The sequence below is a fragment of the Bolinopsis microptera genome, chromosome 4, assembly GCF_026151205.1.
Source record: "Bolinopsis microptera isolate Bmic1 chromosome 4, MBARI_Bmic_1.0, whole genome shotgun sequence".
In the NCBI taxonomy this organism is placed as follows: domain Eukaryota; kingdom Metazoa; phylum Ctenophora; class Tentaculata; order Lobata; family Bolinopsidae; genus Bolinopsis; species Bolinopsis microptera.
Genome location: NC_087075.1, coordinates 1,394,750 through 1,413,816, shown reverse-complemented (window position 1 = coordinate 1,413,816; position 19,067 = coordinate 1,394,750). Strand labels below are relative to the sequence as shown.

At 36.3% G+C, this 19,067-nt stretch overlaps 1 protein-coding gene across 1 annotated transcript; it reads right to left on the bottom strand.

Annotated features, from left to right (window-relative positions):
* Positions 1-1,568: 1,568 nt before the first annotated feature.
* LOC134814514 (branched-chain-amino-acid aminotransferase, cytosolic-like) lies at positions 1,569-15,806 on the bottom strand. Its single transcript, XM_063822665.1, has 12 exons — positions 15,773-15,806; positions 15,376-15,499; positions 15,107-15,189; positions 14,721-14,879; positions 13,968-14,087; positions 5,264-5,345; positions 4,397-4,487; positions 4,122-4,264; positions 3,595-3,683; positions 3,226-3,366; positions 2,899-2,973; positions 1,569-2,788 (listed from the first exon to the last, which is right to left on the bottom strand). The coding sequence occupies exons 1-12, from the start codon at positions 15,794-15,796 to the stop codon at positions 2,744-2,746; spliced, it is 1,176 nt and encodes a 391-aa protein (XP_063678735.1). The 5' UTR covers positions 15,797-15,806; the 3' UTR covers positions 1,569-2,743.
* Positions 15,807-19,067: the final 3,261 nt, after the last annotated feature.

Genomic DNA, 19,067 nt, shown 5'->3' with positions numbered 1-19,067 from the left:
GGTACTTCGCAAGTTGTTCTATTTTACATGTGTTACCTTGTTGTACATGTGGCGATGGTATGGGTTACATTACAGGCATGATGAATTGCTGTTCAATTATCTGTTAGATTTGGGAAAATTAATTTTTGGTGTTTCGTTCTTAGATAATCCGGCCGAGGTGTTGTTATTAGGTTAATATTGTAGATTTTCAACAACTTTGGTGGGCGCGGTTTTGTTGTTATTTTTGCCCAATCTATGAATGATAATTATTTGAAAAATGTATCTAAACAGTGATGGAATGTGCTCATCAGTTTTCAAAAAGGTGATTTTAAAATAAAAATATACAGAGCGACTCGTTACTTAATATTTTATGAGGTGACCAACAACTTGGGGATCATTCGCATTTCACCTAGGTGTGCCGGGGTGGATCTGAAATATAGGAAAATGTAAGTTTAATTTCTACGCAATAAATATCTGTCATATTTGAATGAATCCTGTAATGGAGTTTATCGTCCGAATAAAATGATAATGTCTTTAAAATGCTTTTGACGTACAAACATATGAGATCATTTTTACAGTTTTACGTGTTTTTAAAATGTTTTACGTAATTCAGTTATCCCTTAAAAAGTGGTAGTTGTTCTGGATGTTAAAAATAGTCATGACTTTTGATCGTATTTTACTAACTTGTTGCATGGTATTTCTTTAACACACTATTATTGATATTCATTGAAATTACTTTATCACTTGTGAGTTATGATATTAGAGATATCGAGAAATAACGCTATGTTTGAATTACTGTCCGGTGCACAATAGGACGTAACAAACGCTTTGGATATATCTCTCAGTCTCTCAGTAAACCAGAATATCAGGCTTATTAACTGACGGAAATTTACAAAAAATGGGGGGAAAAATTGTCGTTTTAGTTAATATTTCTCTGTTAACATTAAAGATTTTGCCTCCATTCAGGGTCCTTCGATTGGTTCACCTGTCCAAAGGAAACCTCTGCAAAACTACCAGTGCGATAATTAGACTGATAATTAGGCTGCACAATAATTTTCAATACGCTTAAATTTGATCCTGGTAATTTGTAGAAAATATCAGAGTAGTGTTGGTTGAAACGCGCTAAATAAATATTCTAGTAAAAGTTTTGTTGCGCGCATTAAAAGCAATGGGGTAGACGGCGTGCTTGCCACGACGCGCGCTTTACCTCTAATATTTAGTATGAATTAATTCAGTGCACTGACCTGTGCCCGATGCACCCGGTTGAAGTAACTTGGAAGTTGGACCGCTACTGTACTTACAGGCAATATCCAGATTGCACCGCAACATATTTCTTATATTCTGTGACATACTGTTGGCTATATTATATATTAACTTCAGTCTTCAATCCTTCTATGAAATAGCACACGTGGTATCTATCCATCGACATCGCGATTATGTTGTTATTTTATCGACGGAGATGTTGTACGGAACACATAACCCATGATGATCAGTAGAAGCCGAATTTCAATAACAAATAAGTATATTAGTGCATCGGCTTTTTGTGTTTATGAATTTTTGCGGAGTGAACTAAGAAATGAAAAGTTCCCTTTTATTAATAATACGATATAAGTATAACTGTATTTCACAAAAAACGGGCATATAAACTACAAATTCGTTCAGATAATTTAATAAAGAAATTTCGGCCTGGAAAAATCAAAGACACTCCTACTAGACTTTCCACAACTAAAAAATAACGGTTTTGGGACACTTTAATTTTTGCAAATTAAAAAGGTCGCTAAGATACTATATACTGATACAGTCCTGTTACACACTATGTGTACGTTAAACTGTATCCTTTATTTTGAAAATATTCCGAAGGTGGCCCTTCGGAATATTTTACTGTGTATGTACTGTGTTGAAATAATAATATGCTTTTCCTAACTAAACAACTAGCACCTCCAACCATAAGACGGTTTAAACGCAAGAACTCTAATAAAATATGTACGGTACAAGCGTCTATATATTATATGTATTTACAGATAGCATACTAACTTTAAAGTTTGTAATAATTTAAACCTAATAAAAATGTAAGCAACTCCAGCAGTCTGTACTGGTATAGTACTCCTGCGCTAGTTACTGAGGGTTACAACAGATGAGTTGCTACAATAATGGCTTGCAACAGTACAATGTTGATGAGAACAATAGCCTTTAACACCATTTCCGAGCTTGCTCGTATTTACCCGTACGATTGCTTCGCCCCAAGATTCATCAGCAAATTGCACATTTCTGTTGCATGCCATTCCCTAAACAAACACAAACCGAGGGGTTCCGTTCAGGCCCTTCACACTTTGTTTCTGTCTGGTTCTAATATACCGTTACAATAATGACTTTAATATAATATGTACACATATGTCACTAATATGGACAACTCCATACAGCTACAGCAATATCTATAAACTGTCCAATATTATGAAAAGTACCAAAAGTTCATACAAATAAGATTTAAACTGAAATACAAATAATTTTACGATTTTGATGAGCTCCTCTGGAAGTTCGTCCCAAAATGGCACTAAACTATAACAGCTACTACAAACTTCAATAATCCGACTAGTCAACTAGAATAACAAAACGAAAACATAACAGCATATATATTTATATCCTAAATCCTAACAGACACTTCGGGAATATTACATCTGCCCAAAAATACATAATATTAAAGTCTATAAACACATTTTTTCATACACTACCATATAATTTTAGTGAAAACAAACGTAGAGTCAGCTCAGGTGTAGATACTTTGGGACCAGGAGTGTTCAACTTTACCCGTCTGAAAGTGAGTTTAGTCAATGATTAAACAAGCTACGAAATTATTCCGAATGAAAATCTAGGAGTGGTAATTCAGTTCAAAGAATGTAAATTAAAATCACTGTTACCAACCTGAATAGCAGTCAATTCTTCGAACAATCTTTTAGATAACTTAGCCCCACTAGTCATGGTGGGTAAATTGATATCCTGAGGAATTAAAACTTTGGTAAACACAATCAGGTAAACACAATAGCTAACATGTTCAAGGGATATGTAACGCCACATAAGACAACAACAATAAAACGTGTGGATCTCAATACCCATAATATAATGTGACTGTCACACAAGTGATAACAGGTGATTTCATAGGAAACACTCGGAGTATCTCAAGACAAAAAAACAACTGAGAGCTTGTGAAACTAAGGCCCCCCCCCCCCCCCCCCCCCCCCCCCAACTAACCTGTCCCTCGTAGAGAATGCAGTCTATAGGAGCGATCATGCAGGCTGTACCAGCTCCAAATACTTCTATAATTCTCTCCTCATCAGCTGCTTTTATAAACTCAGGCATCGTTACCATTCTCTCCGTTACTTTGAATTCTCCCTGGTAAATAAACACTGATAAAGTCAAGCTGAGCTACGTCTCAACAAATATTTACGGTTATTACCCGCAAACCATTCTCAAGTAGACTAAATAGTAGTCCCACTTAGGTGTCCAATCGTCCAACTGTAATCTTCAAATCACACCAAGGGCTCAGAATACTATTGTATAATACTATTCGTCATAATTATACAGAAGTAGCAGTTGACAGGTTTACACTAAATAACTAACCCATTCTCTAGCCATATCCAGAACACTCTGCCGTGTCACGCCAGGAAGAATCAGCCCACTGTCCAGAGGTGCAGTTATCAGCTCTTTTTCTGAAATATTTATTATAGTTGTTGGGCTACGTAATAAATGTTGATAACGGCGATCGATAGTCATGATCGCGTCGAGTGATATGTATAATAATCGATCGCAGTGCGCGCCCCGCGCGCGAGTCGAGTTTCGCGCGCTGTACTCATTAACGAATGATATAGCGCGCTACATGTACAATAAAATGTAGACCCTCACCAAATCTGCTTGTAATAAGATTACAAATACCAAGCAAGCATACCTCAATCCAAGCATAACATTTAATAAAAAATTAAATAAAGATTGTAAGCACTTCAATCATGATAACAAGGTGAAAACAGTCAATAATCATAGCAATATAACAGCTCAACTCCTCTTACGTGCTACGCTTATACATTACAACCTCATCAAGTTACGTTGATCAAGTTCCAAAACAATGAATAGTTCTAACATTTCAGACATACCTCCGTCGCTATTGATCCAGTAGATAAGAAAGTTCATGGTTCCTGCTTCTGTCATCTGTTTGTTATCACCGTACAGCCACAGAACTTGTTGACACCCTTGGGTCTGGGCGATCTTCTGTATGTGTATTGTTGGTGCATAGTTCCTGTAGATGTGTTAACGTGTAAACTATAAATCTCGATACATGGCAATTAAACCGTGATAATACATACCTTAGATATTAAGGATATCAGTAGCATTGTAGAGTTTAACACAAGAATACCAGTAAAATACTTACCCTCCAGCCTTGAAAGCTCCGATCCCACCTTCCCAAGCTCTTACATACTGAGGATCTGCCATCAGTTTTATAGACTTGAACAGTTCCGTACCTGCCAGGAGTTTAGGTTATAACTATAGAGATACAGTAGGTTTTAATATCATCATCTAATGTAGTTTGGGTAAAGATGTTCCGAATTATTAGTTCAATTAAGTTGTAAAGAGCTTAATTAAACTAATCAATTAATTATATATATAGTTTAATTAAGTTGTATAGAGCTTAATTAAACTAATTAATTAATCATATATATAGTTTAATTAAGTTGTATAGAGCTTAATTAAACTAATTAATTAATTATATATATAGTTTAATTAAGTTGTATAGAGCTTAATTAAACTAATTAATTAATTATATATATAGTTTAATTAAGTTGTATAGAGCTTAATTAAACTAATTAATTAATTATATATATAGTTTAATTAAGTTGTATAGAGCTTAATTAAACTAATTAATTAATTATATATATAGTTTAATTAAGTTGTATAGAGCTTAATTAAACTAATTAATTAATTATATATATAGTTTAATTAAGTTGTATAGAGCTTAATTAAACTAATTAATTAATTATATATATAGTTTAATTAAGTTGTATAGAGCTTAATTAAACTAATTAATTAATTATATATATATAGTTTAATTAAGTTGTATAGAGCTTAATTAAACTAATTAATTAATTATATATATAGTTTAATTAAGTTGTATAGAGCTTAATTAAACTAATTAATTAATTATATATATAGTTTAATTAAGTTGTATAGAGCTTAATTAAACTAATTAATTAATTATATATATAGTTTAATTAAGTTGTATAGATCTTGATGTGTATACCTTTTTGTTCGTAGTACGGTCCGACAGGGCCAGTAATAACAAATAACCTCGCTTTAGAAGGGTGTTTTACTCCAATAACAGGCTGAAATATTTAGGGAATGCTATTATTAATTAATATTAGTGTTATTTAGAATGTGTCAAATGTTGATATGATGTCTAAAATAAATCAACATTTAAACTACGTGTATTTCAGTAGATCTACTAAATACTACTATTTAATAATCTAATTCAATTATCGACCGTTATTAGATTTAAATGTACTTTATTTGTAATTGAGTTATTAGAGGCTTGGTAGTATATAGTAAGGAAACTTCAGAACATATTTAATACACATCTGCAGGGTGTTTCAAAAGTCTTGCAAGGATGTTCTTTTTGGATAACTTTTAATCTAATTGTCTGAACTTCATTCTGTAAAAAGTTAGTAGTTCTACTCTCACTTAATTAAGCTAACTTGATACGGATCTTGATACATATCTTCATTCACTGCTCAAGTAATTTCATTACAATTACAGGAATTTAGCGTGATATTGTTAGTACAGTGGACACTGGACAGTCACAATTCAAAGTTTCTTCGTAAGATCAACAAGTTTTACTTATCAAATAAAACCATTCTGTACTCTGTAGTACTGTACACTGTACAGGTGGCATCAAGGTGGAAGTAGCTAACCCATACAATAGGAAGACCATGACACATTTGACATTTCACATTACACATTTTACATTTCACATTTCACACACTGTACACTATAATACTGAACTTGCATTTAATTAATGATAATCCAGTTTAAGCCAAAAGTCACTACAAACTTTATGACGTTTTCATACTTATACAAATCAGTCTTGTGAATAGTTCTGTACTACATTAATATAAGTAATCAAGATTTCAACATCCTATTTAACGATCTGTCGCTCTATTATAAAGTACCCAGGAGTCATCTTCAACAAAAACTTGTATAAACGCTACAATGCTGAACCATTGTCACAAAAAGTGGCCCGTAGTCGGTGGAGAATGTTAGAACATGTTTTACGGGGTCCAGCGTTATTTGTTTTAGGGAAAGATTAGACTTGGGCGTTGTTTTTTAACTATATTAGAACTTTTATTTTTTTTAAATAATAATAATTTAACGATCCTCCAGATTCACGAGGCTATGAGAGTACTGTCTGTCTGTCTGTCTGTCTGTCTGTCTGTCTGTCTGTCTGTCTGTCTGTCTGTCTGTCTGTCTGTCTGTCTGTCTGTCTGTCTGTCTGTCTGTCTGTCTGTCTGTCTGTCTGTATGTATGTCTGTCTGTCTGTCTGTCTGTCTGTCTGTCTGTCTGTCTGTCTGTCTGTCTGTCTGTCTGTCTGTCTGTCTGTCTGTCTGTCTGTCTGTCTGTCTGTCTGTCTGTCTGTCTGTCTGTCTGTCTGTCTGTCTGTCTGTCTGTCTGTCTGTCTGTCTGTCTGTCTGTCTGTCTGTCTGTCTGTCTGTCTGTCTGTCTGTCTGTCTGTCTGTCTGTCTGTCTGTCTGTCTGTCTGTCTGTCTGTCTGTCTGTCTGTAGAATCTGTCCTAGTCTCCTATAATTGTGAGATCTAATGACGTAGACAGTACAGATCATAATCAGTGAAAATTCAATTCCACTCGATTTTAATTTGATTAATTCAGGAATTACCTACAAATACGTTATTAATAGCAAATAAACACACGTCCGAACACTTTTTATGATATAGATTATAGAGGCTGTGAGATATAGAGTCTGTGAAGAGTCATTTATAAAATAATTATAATCTAAATTCTATAATCTAAATTTCTATCGATAAGAAAACTTCACGTAATGAAGGTTGAAAGAAAGCGTGAATTGAGAGGAAAGTGTGGTGAAGCTACTTATTTAAATACTACAAACTTTAGTTTAAGTACTCTTCACAGGCTGCAGCTGGTATTTATTGTTAGTTTTTCAGCCTAAATACTTATTGTTTCAGTATTATATATTATATTATCAAATCAAAGTTCCAAACAAGGGATAGTTAAAAAACAACGCCCAAGTCTAATCTTTCCCTAAAAGAAATAACTAAATATCAAAAACGTCATTGTAATTTCTGCCAATATCTCTTATCATAAGCAAAACTACGGAGATTCATATAAAGATTTTTTTACATAAATCATGCACAATCAGCGAGAATAGATTGCTTTGGGGTCTTCCTCTTCTCCCTGGTAAGTCCAGTGTATTGATGGCAAAAATGAGGGAAGAAAACGTTGGTCCGTCAACAGGACCCCGCAAAACATGTATATTATATTATATATAGTATTTAATTGTAACAAGTTGATCAGCTGGAGTATTTTACAGTGAAATGGCTTTCCAATAATTATACGGTAATTTGGCACAGGCCCCCCCCCCCCCCCCCCCCCGGCACAGGCAGGGATTCAGTGCTTAATATCGACATGAGATTGTGACGTAGAGTTTACCTCGATCTTGCTTTTGTCATTGAGCTACCTACCTGGGCATTGAGCTACCAGTTTCAAATTTCCATAAAATATGCTAAACTTTTCTTTGGTTCGAAGAGCGCCATCAAATCAGACAATCTAAAATCATTTAGTGGGTAACCGTTTATAGGGCAACTGTTTATAATAACAATTGTACTCTATATATTTACATACTCTGTTCATTGTCAGTTCCATTCCGTCACTTTACTTTACACCGCTTTGCATTTGGTTATTTCCTTCAAACTAGTATTTATCACGAGATGTCTTCTTTTGAAGATTTAAGACTCAACAGATGATTTACCTTTTTCGATAAAAAGATAATATATAATATATAATACAGGTGCTATTACAGTATTACCCAAAATCGTTATGTACAGAATTTTTATATTTGCCTGCTCAATCCTAGAAAATGTTTATCCAATTCATCCTATTAATCTCTTCATCCACCTTTTTATTACATCTAAGCAGTAGTAGTAGTAGTAGTAGTAGTATTAGTAGTATATTATATATATATATATAATATAGTAGTGAGCATTACCACTCGCTCGTGTCCTCCGTTCTTACGTCCTACGCCCTAGCATCCTACGCCCTAGTGTCCTATACCCCCGCTCACAAGAATGATCCAGTGATGAATTTGTTGATGTTGTTCCTAGTGTCCTATACCCCCGCTCACAAGAATGATCCAGTGATGAATTTGTTGATGTTGTTCCTAGTGTCCTATACCCCCGCTCACAAGAATGATCCAGTGATGAATTTGTTAATGTTGTTCCTAGTGTCCTATACCCCCGCTCACAAGAATGATCCAGTGATGAATTTGTTGATGTTGTTCCTAGTGTCCTATACCCCCGCTCACAAGAATGATCCAGTGATGAATATGTTGATGTTGTTCCTAGTGTCCTATACCCCCGCTCACAAGAATGATCCAGTGATGAATATGTTGATGTTGTTCCTAGTGTCCTATACCCCCGCTCACAAGAATGATCCAGTGATGAATTTGTTGATGTTGTTCCTAGTGTCCTATACCCCCGCTCACAAGAATGATCCAGTGATGAATATGTTGATGTTGTTCCTAGTGTCCTATACCCCCGCTCACAAGAATGATCCAGTGATGAATATGTTGATGTTGTTCCTAGTGTCCTATACCCCCGCTCACAAGAATGATCCAGTGATGAATATGTTAATGTTGTTCCTAGTGTCCTATACCCCCGCTCACAAGAATGATCCAGTGATGAATTTGTTAATGTTGTTCCTAGTGTCCTATACCCCCGCTCACGAGAATGATCCAGTGATGAATTTGTTGATGTTGTTCCTAGTGTCCTATACCCCCGCTCACAAGAATGATCCAGTGATGAATATGTTGATGTTGTTCCTAGTGTCCTATACCCCCGCTCACAAGAATGATCCAGTGATGAATATGTTGATGTTGTTCCTAGTGTCCTATACCCCCGCTCACAAGAATGATCCAGTGATGAATTTGTTAATGTTGTTCCTAGTGTCCTATACCCCCGCTCACGAGAATGATCCAGTGATGAATTTGTTGATGTTGTTCCTAGTGTCCTATACCCCCGCTCACAAGAATGATCCAGTGATGAATATGTTGATGTTGTTCCTAGTGTCCTATACCCCCGCTCACAAGAATGATCCAGTGATGAATTTGTTGATGTTGTTCCTAGTGTCCTATACCCCCGCTCACAAGAATGATCCAGTGATGAATTTGTTAATGTTGTTCCTAGTGTCCTATACCCCCGCTCACAAGAATGATCCAGTGATGAATTTGTTGATGTTGTTCCTAGTGTCCTATACCCCCGCTCACAAGAATGATCCAGTGATGAATTTGTTGATGTTGTTCCTAGTGTCCTATACCCCCGCTCACAAGAATGATCCAGTGATGAATTTGTTGATGTTGTCTTAATCTTTTTGTGGCAGTTCTTCTGGTGAAATGTTTCTTAAAACGAACTGTTGGGATTTATTTTTGGACTTAGCACTAAATTTTACCTTCAAATCTGAAGTGGGCACACTAACCATGATGACGCCACTTTCCAACGTTTTGACTCACTTTTACCCTTTTTAAGTTTATCTCTTCAGTAAACAACACATTATATAATAGTGTTCAGTAAATATAATCAAATGTTTTCATTAAAAGATAAACCAGATTCCTCATGACCACATCAAGTAACTACTCCAACATCCACTTTGGAATACAAAACAATACAGAGAGATACACCTGGGCAGCATACCATATATTCGCTGTTATTTCTTCTCTCATTGGAGACACTCTAATTCTCATTGCATCGTTCCAGAAGGACGCCTTCAAAGTCAACAAGTTCATAGTGACAGTAATCCAGCATCTAGCAGTATCTGATCTTACAGCTGCAATATCATCAGTTCTACCAAGTTTAATCTCTTTGCTGGCTAATACCTGGGATCTAGGAAATGCTTTGTGCTGTATTAGGGTTTATACTGGCAACCTTTCCTACCTTGTTAGCATTGGTCTCATCACAGTGCTCACTACAAGCAAGCTCCTGATAATAAGATATCCTCTCAGAGCAGCTAGCTTCTCTAAAAGAGCTCATCTAGTTTGCAGCTTTGTCTGGACTTTCGCACTCCTCAATGTATCAATAAAGCTCGCAGTAGACAAGGATGATGTTTACTTCGACTACCGGACCTACAACTGCGAATATGGTTTCAATTCCCAAATATGGAGGAAAATACTTCCTCTAACGACTCTAATCTACCTTGTAGCTCCTAACGTTATCATTGTCGCCACCACAGTTCCCACACTGAGGTACCTGGTTAATGCTTGGAAGTCAGCTAGACGAGTTGGAGGAAGTGTTCCATGGCAAGGAGCAGGGACTGTGGCGCTCACTGCTGTTGTTTACTGCATTTCTACTTTGCCGCTGGCAGTATTCTTCTTAGGAAAACACTCTGTAAAAGAGTCAAATGACAAGTTTCACATCCATTTCTTTAGAGTAAGCAGTTTCTTTGTCATGATAAACATCACGTCTAACTTCTACATCTACGCTCTCATGATAAGAAGTTTCCGGAACTTCCTCCTCTCAAAGCTTCTGTGGATTGTGCCAGGTCCCGTGCAGCTAATTAGGAGACATACTACGCACACAACAGTAACACAGACCTTGTTATTTAGGAGAGATACTTTACTTGATTGGGGTAATTTACTTACTTGGGTTACTTGGGTTCCGATCCGAGCTGGAGTGCTACCAGGCCAAGAATGTCTTGCATCTCCACCGCCAAGTAGTAGCGCGTCAGAGACACGTTCCACCGGCACAAGTTCGAATGAAGACATTTCCGTTTGAAGTTTGAACGAAATTTCAAATAGGGAGAAGTGGAGAACATATTCTGGTGAAACTATTCCTGATATTGAAATATTTGAAATATATTGAAATATTTGGATTCATACAGACTTAAGTTTAACGTTTTGCTCGCTGATTAAAAGAAATCATGTGTGTTATAATGTGGAGTAATATTTGTTGGTCTTTTAGTTTTAGTGATTACTGTTTTAAGGAATTACTTTTCCATTGTTATATGCAATTAACTTTGAAGTGATTCAGCTATAATATTATCTGTGCAGTGTGCAGTGTGCAGTGTGCAGTGTGTAGTGTGCAGTGTACACTGTACAGTGTGCAGTGTGCAGTACTACAATTTATCTTACATTTACTGTTCAAGATTTTTTATCACGACACTTATTTTACTTCGGAGTATTCCAACAGCCACATTGTTACACAAAGACACAAGTGCAACCAGCCAATTACAGGAAGCCGAAGGATTTTTGTTAGCCATTGACGGTTAAGGTAGTGTGTACCATACTTTCTTCGCCCGAGACTTTGCTGCAATGTGCAGCTCCTCATTTAACCCTCTTTACTTTACTTTACGACGCTCACCCCACGACCAGGCAGACAGTGGGATTTGAACCCGCAACCTCACGATTGCAAAGCTGGCGTTCTAACCAACTGCGCTACTTGCCCCAATACTGAATTTATCCGCAGCTAAATTTCAGCAAATCGTCCTTCGATTGAAATAACTTTTCAATTTAAAATTGAAGGTAACTGAAATAAAATTTTCTAGTTTTAAATATTGTTATTTTTTAAATCGTTGACTTTTGAATTTGTTCTTTATTATTACCTACCTACCTCTATGTAGTTAATGTTACCTAATGTTATGAAATATAACAGGAACCATCAATTATTGACTACCTCACTCCAGATCTGGTTCTAATTACATTTTGCTGTGGTGGTTGGCAACTAGGTCTCTATATTACACCTTGTTTCATGTACATCTGGTAGTATGGTAGAAGTAGAGTGTGTACAAGGTGTTCACCAGTACATCTGGTAGTATGGTAGAAGTAGAGTGTGTACAAGGTGTTCACCAGTACATCTGGTAGTATGGTAGAAGTAGAGTGTGTACAAGGTGTTCACCAGTACATCTGGTAGTATGGTAGAAGTAGAGTGTGTACAAGGTGTTCACCAGTTTGTGTGAAATGTTTCATGCAATTAAGAGAGTACACATATTCGTCCGCGAGATTTACAGTGTTCCAGTGGCGCCACTGCAGTGTTCACTGGTCTGGTTCACAGTTCTGGTTCACTGTTTTAGTTCACAGAATATAACTATCCTGATTCCAAAACCGGAAATCAAAAGTTTATAGAAATTTCATTCTTAACTATTGAACTAATGGGCCTTTAAAGACATTAAAAATAAAAGACAACTTGATTTAAATCACAAACAAACTCAAATGGACATTGAATGTTAACTTATAATATATATTGATCCTCCTGTTTGAGAACCCTACGTATAACATAAGAAATATTACAAGCATATATCGGATATAGACTATAATATAGTAATACTAATATATGACGTCATAACTTAAGTTAATTTAGGAAGAACTTCTAGAAAAATCTAAACCTAAGTCGTAATCATTATATATGTAACGAGCTACACCAAGCATAGTAATGTAGCGAGTAACCCACGTGACTAACTGGTAACCCACGTGACTATCATTATATGTAATGAGTAACCTAATCAGATACCGAAAGATCAAGGTCAGTAACACGTCATCACACTATTCATGCAGTCGCTTAATATTAAACATTATAAACCCTAGTAGAAACACTTAGTATTCCGCTCTCGGCTAGCCGACAGAGCACTGTCAACAGACCTCCCAAAGTATATTATTTATTATAATATATTTATATGTTTATTATTCAAGATATATACAGTGCCGGGAAACATCTCTCTCGACTCTGATTGGTCTCTAGTCTACAAACCAATCAGTTCTCAATTCACAGCAGATCACAAACAATCCGTTTCTTGATAAAATCACACAGGTAGGTCACGTACACATAATTATAAAACGTTAAAAAGAGGACCAGTAACTCGTCTTCTCAGATTACAAGGTTGGTTATGGGCCCGAATTCCCTACGGTATTCTAGTCAGTAATATTCGGTAATTACGTTAACAGACATCTCACTGGTATTTGGAGGTTTGGTCTGAAATACATTGCTGTGCTATTAAAGTGTTCAGTAAGTAAGAGTTTAATAAACTGAACAGGTCCACCTCCACCAACCCCCCAATTTAAGTTAAATTATTTCCCTGAGTGACGTGTATTACTGTCAATCTTGAGATATGTAAAAGCCTTAATTATGTATTATACAAGGATATACACATAAGTAAGAATGCACGTGTGTCATCGCATACACCACACATACCATATTATCATATAGTATTTAAACTACTATACATATACATACACCACATACCATTATATAGTATAATCACTATACAATATATACATGATATGCACTGTAAAGTGTATCGGACCTCTGCCGTACAACCAACACAACAAATCCTACATATCAAGCACCTATAGATTATCAGTATCGAGTATTGCAGTAGCTACTCACTCAATATGTTACTCACTGTAGTAGGTTTACGGTTGAATGAGTAAAACCTAATTAAGAACTAATTGAGAACTAATTGAGGACTAATTACAAAAGGTCATAAGAGACAATTTAATTGAAACATTATCCTATAACACTTAATAACCAAATTTAGTAAATTTTATACACACTTTAAACAGATAACTAACTATGTAACATTACTCCATATACTGCCGCTAACTAACGTCACCACAATTTGAGAACGGGGAAAAGAGACTAGTATAACTCACGTCAGTACTAATGAAGGTAGGTCTGATGTAAAGGGAAGCTGCTAGTATAATATAGTATAACTCACGTCAGTACTAATGAAGGTAGGTCTGATGTAAAGGGAAGCTGCCTGTGTGTCAGGGACCCAATCACTGTCCAGCTGTATTAACTGTTTTAATAGTTTCAGGAACTCGTCTCCGTCAAATTCCTGTAATAAGGCTTTTATTGTACACTTTCTTACTGCGGAGTAAATTATTAACATTTGTTTAGCCTAGATTCCACGTTGTTGATTTCATATTCTCTCCAATTTTCTGTACACCAATGACACTGCGACTAAAAGAACTAATGACAAATATAACAATAACAAAGTAACAAAAATAGCCAATATTTCGGTACAGAAGCCCAGTGGCATAAAGTGAGGAATCTAAGAATCTAATTCCTAGCCATAATATTTCCACAGCCACCGACTGAGCGGCCGAAAAAGTTATGGTAAAATATATGGTAGCCGTTTTTTCTTTCCAGACTGGATTCCTAGTCCCTTTTTAAATTTATGTCACTGGGTACAGAAGGTACCGTCTGTACCGAAATATTGGCTATTTTTGTTACTTTGTTATTGTTATATTTGTCATTAGTTCCTTTAGTCGCAGTGTCATTGGTGTACAGAAAATTCGGGAGACAATGAAATCAACAACGTCAAAACGTTCCTCGAGAATTTGCCTCCACACCATATTCAATAGCCTAGATTCCGGAAATTTACCTATTTACGATCAACTTTATTTAAATATGTGTTGTAGCTTAGAATTAAACAGTACAACTGAGTACAAGCCGTTCAACAATTTACCGGCAATGTCAGCACTTTTCCAGTGCGCTGCATCCTCTGAATATTAAGATTTGGTCTGAACAATCTGACGTCATTATCTGAAGTTCTGTACGCTTTCATTCCTTCAAAACACTGTATAGCGTAATGTAGTGAGGAAATTGCTGGGGAAAGCTGGAAATCCTGCAACAGACATAATTATGATCAGCACCAACAGTGGACCTCAAGGTGATAGTGTATCAGGCATCACTAACTCTAGCTGGTGCCTGCTACCACCTGCGTGCTGTGACGGTTCCCCTACCCCTCCTGATCCTATAATTGGTGAATCTCCCCACAGGTATTCAGATATGTGAAGAAATAACACAATAGTTTATAAAGGCACATTTAATCAGTGTTACAAAGCAACCTACTCCAAAGGGCATAATCTGAGGATCTTTCCACCCCTCAGCATCATCGTAATCACAAACTAACATGTGATCAGAGAAAAACTTTCCTGCAAATAAACTAAGTTGTAAGTTCATAATGTTACCAGACTATGAGTTACAGTAAACAGCAAACTGAGCAAAGTAATGATATGTATTGGAAACTTGGAAATCTGTGATCATAGTGACTCTGACAACCCAAGTTGTCAAATTGTACATTTCTCCAGACAACAAACATAAGAACTTGCAAAACTTACCAAAAACTAGTTCTTCAAGTTTGGGCTTATTTCTAAGACTCTCTGATTTTCTCACTGCCACATTTTTACTCTGCAGACTGGATAAGCATGTTTTTTGTCGCCATAGTAGATTAAGACACTGGCCCTGAGAATATATTGCAGTTCAAGATTAGTGTGACATATCATAAAGAAAATCTGTACTGTTTCTTTGTAACCAACCTTGTACCTTTATTTAGAGTTTTCAGATTTAAGTAAAACGGATATAGAAACATTATGATATGTTGCAACTTTACGATATGGTTAATTTTAAAACTGGATACGAATTAAGTCATACCATTTCCAGACTGATAATTAAAGAAAAACAGTAATAGTATAAACACTCTTGAGTTACTGATAGTATTATATGTACATAGCATACCTTAAGTGAACGACAGGAAAGCATATCAGTACCTAAAGAAGACAATAGGGTAAAAATTCAAATCAACAGGTGACCAGTTTATTTAACTTTTTTAATATTATATTAAAAACCTCAGCTCTAACCACTATGAGTTACAATTAGAATTAGAATTAGAATAATATATTGTATAAGATTACAATTAGAATAAAAAATAATATTTTAAAAAGCTTTAATCTGCTGTGAAGGACATTCAAACCAAAGTTATTAATAGTCATAGTCAAAGAAATAGAATGGTCTTTCCACAAGATGGGCCACAAGGTATTAGTAGACAGACTGTGCTCAACCTCCTAGACGATGCAGGATGCACAAGAGATGACATCAGGCTAGTGAGATTCCTCCTGAGCAATACCAAGAACAAGGTGCTAGTCAATGAAGCTATCTTCCTTGAATTGATCAGCACCAACAGTGGACCTCAAGGTGATAGTGTATCAGGTATCACTAACTCTAGCTGGTGCCTGCTACCACCTGCGTGCTGTGACGGTTCCCTTACCCCTCCTATTAGCCCTAGTGCCTGAAGAGAATGCTTGCTTTGATAACATTGACCTCCTTGGTGAAGATAAAGATGTGCTAGAAGCCCTCCTCTCTATCGCTACAAGGCTGTATAAAGAGTTAAACCTAAATGTTATCGAATCCCTAGAGTGAGTTTGTGCACGTCCATATCGCTGAGAAAGATGAGGTGATGCAATGGATGATGGTAAACCCCTTAGAATGAACACAGAATGGTGTAGTGGCAAGTTGTTATGTTGGCTCCTCTGCTAGAAAGTAGGAAAGATGTCACCAAAAGAAGTATGTTAGCCACCCTAGAGTAAGTACAGAAAAGCTGGTGGTTTATGAAGCCCAAATAGTATCAATCCTAATGTATAATTCTAGTTGCTGAGGAATGCCTTAATTGTGTTGAGATAAACTAGACACATGTCACCGTAACGACCTAAAAATATGATGAATGTCAGCTGGCCACGTAGTCTGATGTCCAATGATACCCTCTACTGCAAACAGAGCACCTCTTTTTTCATGTCTAACTGTGCTGAGTTATCTAGGTGGAATAATAATAATAATTCAATTTAGTTCAATAATTGAGACAATTATGGCCCCTTATTGTGGGCAGAGTATGTGTCTTTGTTGAAGTGTCCTGGTATAAAACTTATCTGAGTGACTGCATTAAAATAATTTAAGGAGAGTTCTCTTAAAACTTTAAAACACTGCAACCACTTTTCGCGCGCAAATATGGAATACGTAACATGTATCAAACAAATATGTCACGAGTATCACTCGTTTACTGAAAAGTGAAAGGCGCTTACAGCTTAGCCTGTCCACTTGCCATTATCATTCAGTCATATTTTTAATCGGTGTACTGGCTTATTTTTATGAACATCCTTAGCTTCACTGGGCGCGCTCACTAAATCGCTCGCTCAAATAGTTTATCGTGCATTTAATTGACGATGTCAATTCATTTCAGCTCGGCGCATCGCGCTACAAAACCTTGTCATACGTTGTATGACCCGCCGCGTACGCTTCCGCGGCTCCCCTGTATCGTAGAAACTCTACAGGGTTCACTACCATAGTGAAACGACCGTGGGGGTCACGACGTGATACAAGTATGACCTGCTGCGCAGGAGTGCGCGGCTCCCCTGTATCGTTGAGACTCTATAGGGAATTTCACTACAGTGAAACGACAGTGGTGGTCACGACGTAATACAAGTATAAAGTAAAAAGCGTATTTTGCATTTCATTAACATATTTAATATTTATGAGTTTATTATCGGATGTTCAATTTTAACTATGTTTATTATGATATTATTATTTATTGTAATATGGCAATAAAATATAAATTTTGTTTTACTAAAAAAAATAATGAAAATTTTTTCTATTTCTTATCTAATTAAACGATTGGATTAGTAATTAAAGATAATAAAAATATAAACCATATAAACTCGTTATACGTTGAAGACCTGCCGCGCACAAACACGTGGCTGTATCGTAGCCACGATACTATAGTAAAATTAGTGAAACGACAATGGGGGTCACGACGTGATATAAATAATAAATATAAACCATAATATAAACATTAAACCAACAACTATAAACCCCAGCCCCGAATCTAACCGTATCCTTAACGAACCACAGCCCTAATTTTAAGGTTTGCTATATAACGGGGTTTTTTACATGACTCGATACTTTCATATTTGTTCTTTAATTTTTATCATAGTAAAAAGCCAATTCCCATCTGCTCATAGAAATGAAAATCTGTCTCTTTATGGTGTAATGAATCTTGCCTAAAAACGCCCCAGCTTCATCTGGTGGATGATAGTGGCGTAACGTTGCCTGTTGGCGCCCCCGCTGTTGGTGCCTCCTCCCTTTTTGGCACCCCTCCCTAAAATTGAACAAATTATATGATTTTAGAGGATAAATCAAATCAAATCAAAATATAATGACACAAACATCATCACACATCATCAAAAATATATCTACTAAAGTTTAAAAATTATCTTTAATATATTGGCCTAAACAACCAAGTGGCTACCGGACAACTGAACCTAATTTGGACTTTTCCTAGACAGGGTAGCTTGGGAAAATAAGGATAGGCCGGTAAAAAAGTGTGTTTCTAGATTTAAAAATCGATGAATCTGGAGAAAGTGTACCAACAGGGACCTTAAAAGGTCTATGATCACAGGACTATCTCCTTATGCTATTAAAGACATCAAACGACCAGGATAAGAATTTTGAAATGACTGGGACCGGTACCGGGATTGGTCAATTTTGACCGGGACCAGAATTTTCATCCAGTTTGAAATTGGTTGGGATCAGTCAAATATGACCGGTACCAGGATTTAATAGCTCTATTTGGACACCAAATTTAGCAGAATCAGCTATTAGTGCGGAAGTGATCCATGTTTAAGATGGCAATTTGTTGAAACCATATTCAATCGTTTTCAATTTGAAGCTTAGTTGAAAAAGTAAATGTGCTATAATTACTTTTGAGAAGATGAAACATCACCACTCTTCCTTGGCAACAATGTAAGCCTATCTACAGAGAAATACTCCGATTTTTCAGTCAGACTGGATCAATAGTTGTCCATAATTGACCACTTCATAGATTTGGTGAGGCTGCACAACTTGGAAATAACAAGTTAAGAATTTGCCATCATCTAGACCAATCCGTTTTACCATTAGACCACATATAATTCTGATTGACAACTTGGTTTGGAGATTTCACTCACTGGGAGACTTTGGGCCAGGAAACTGATCCGGCCCCCAA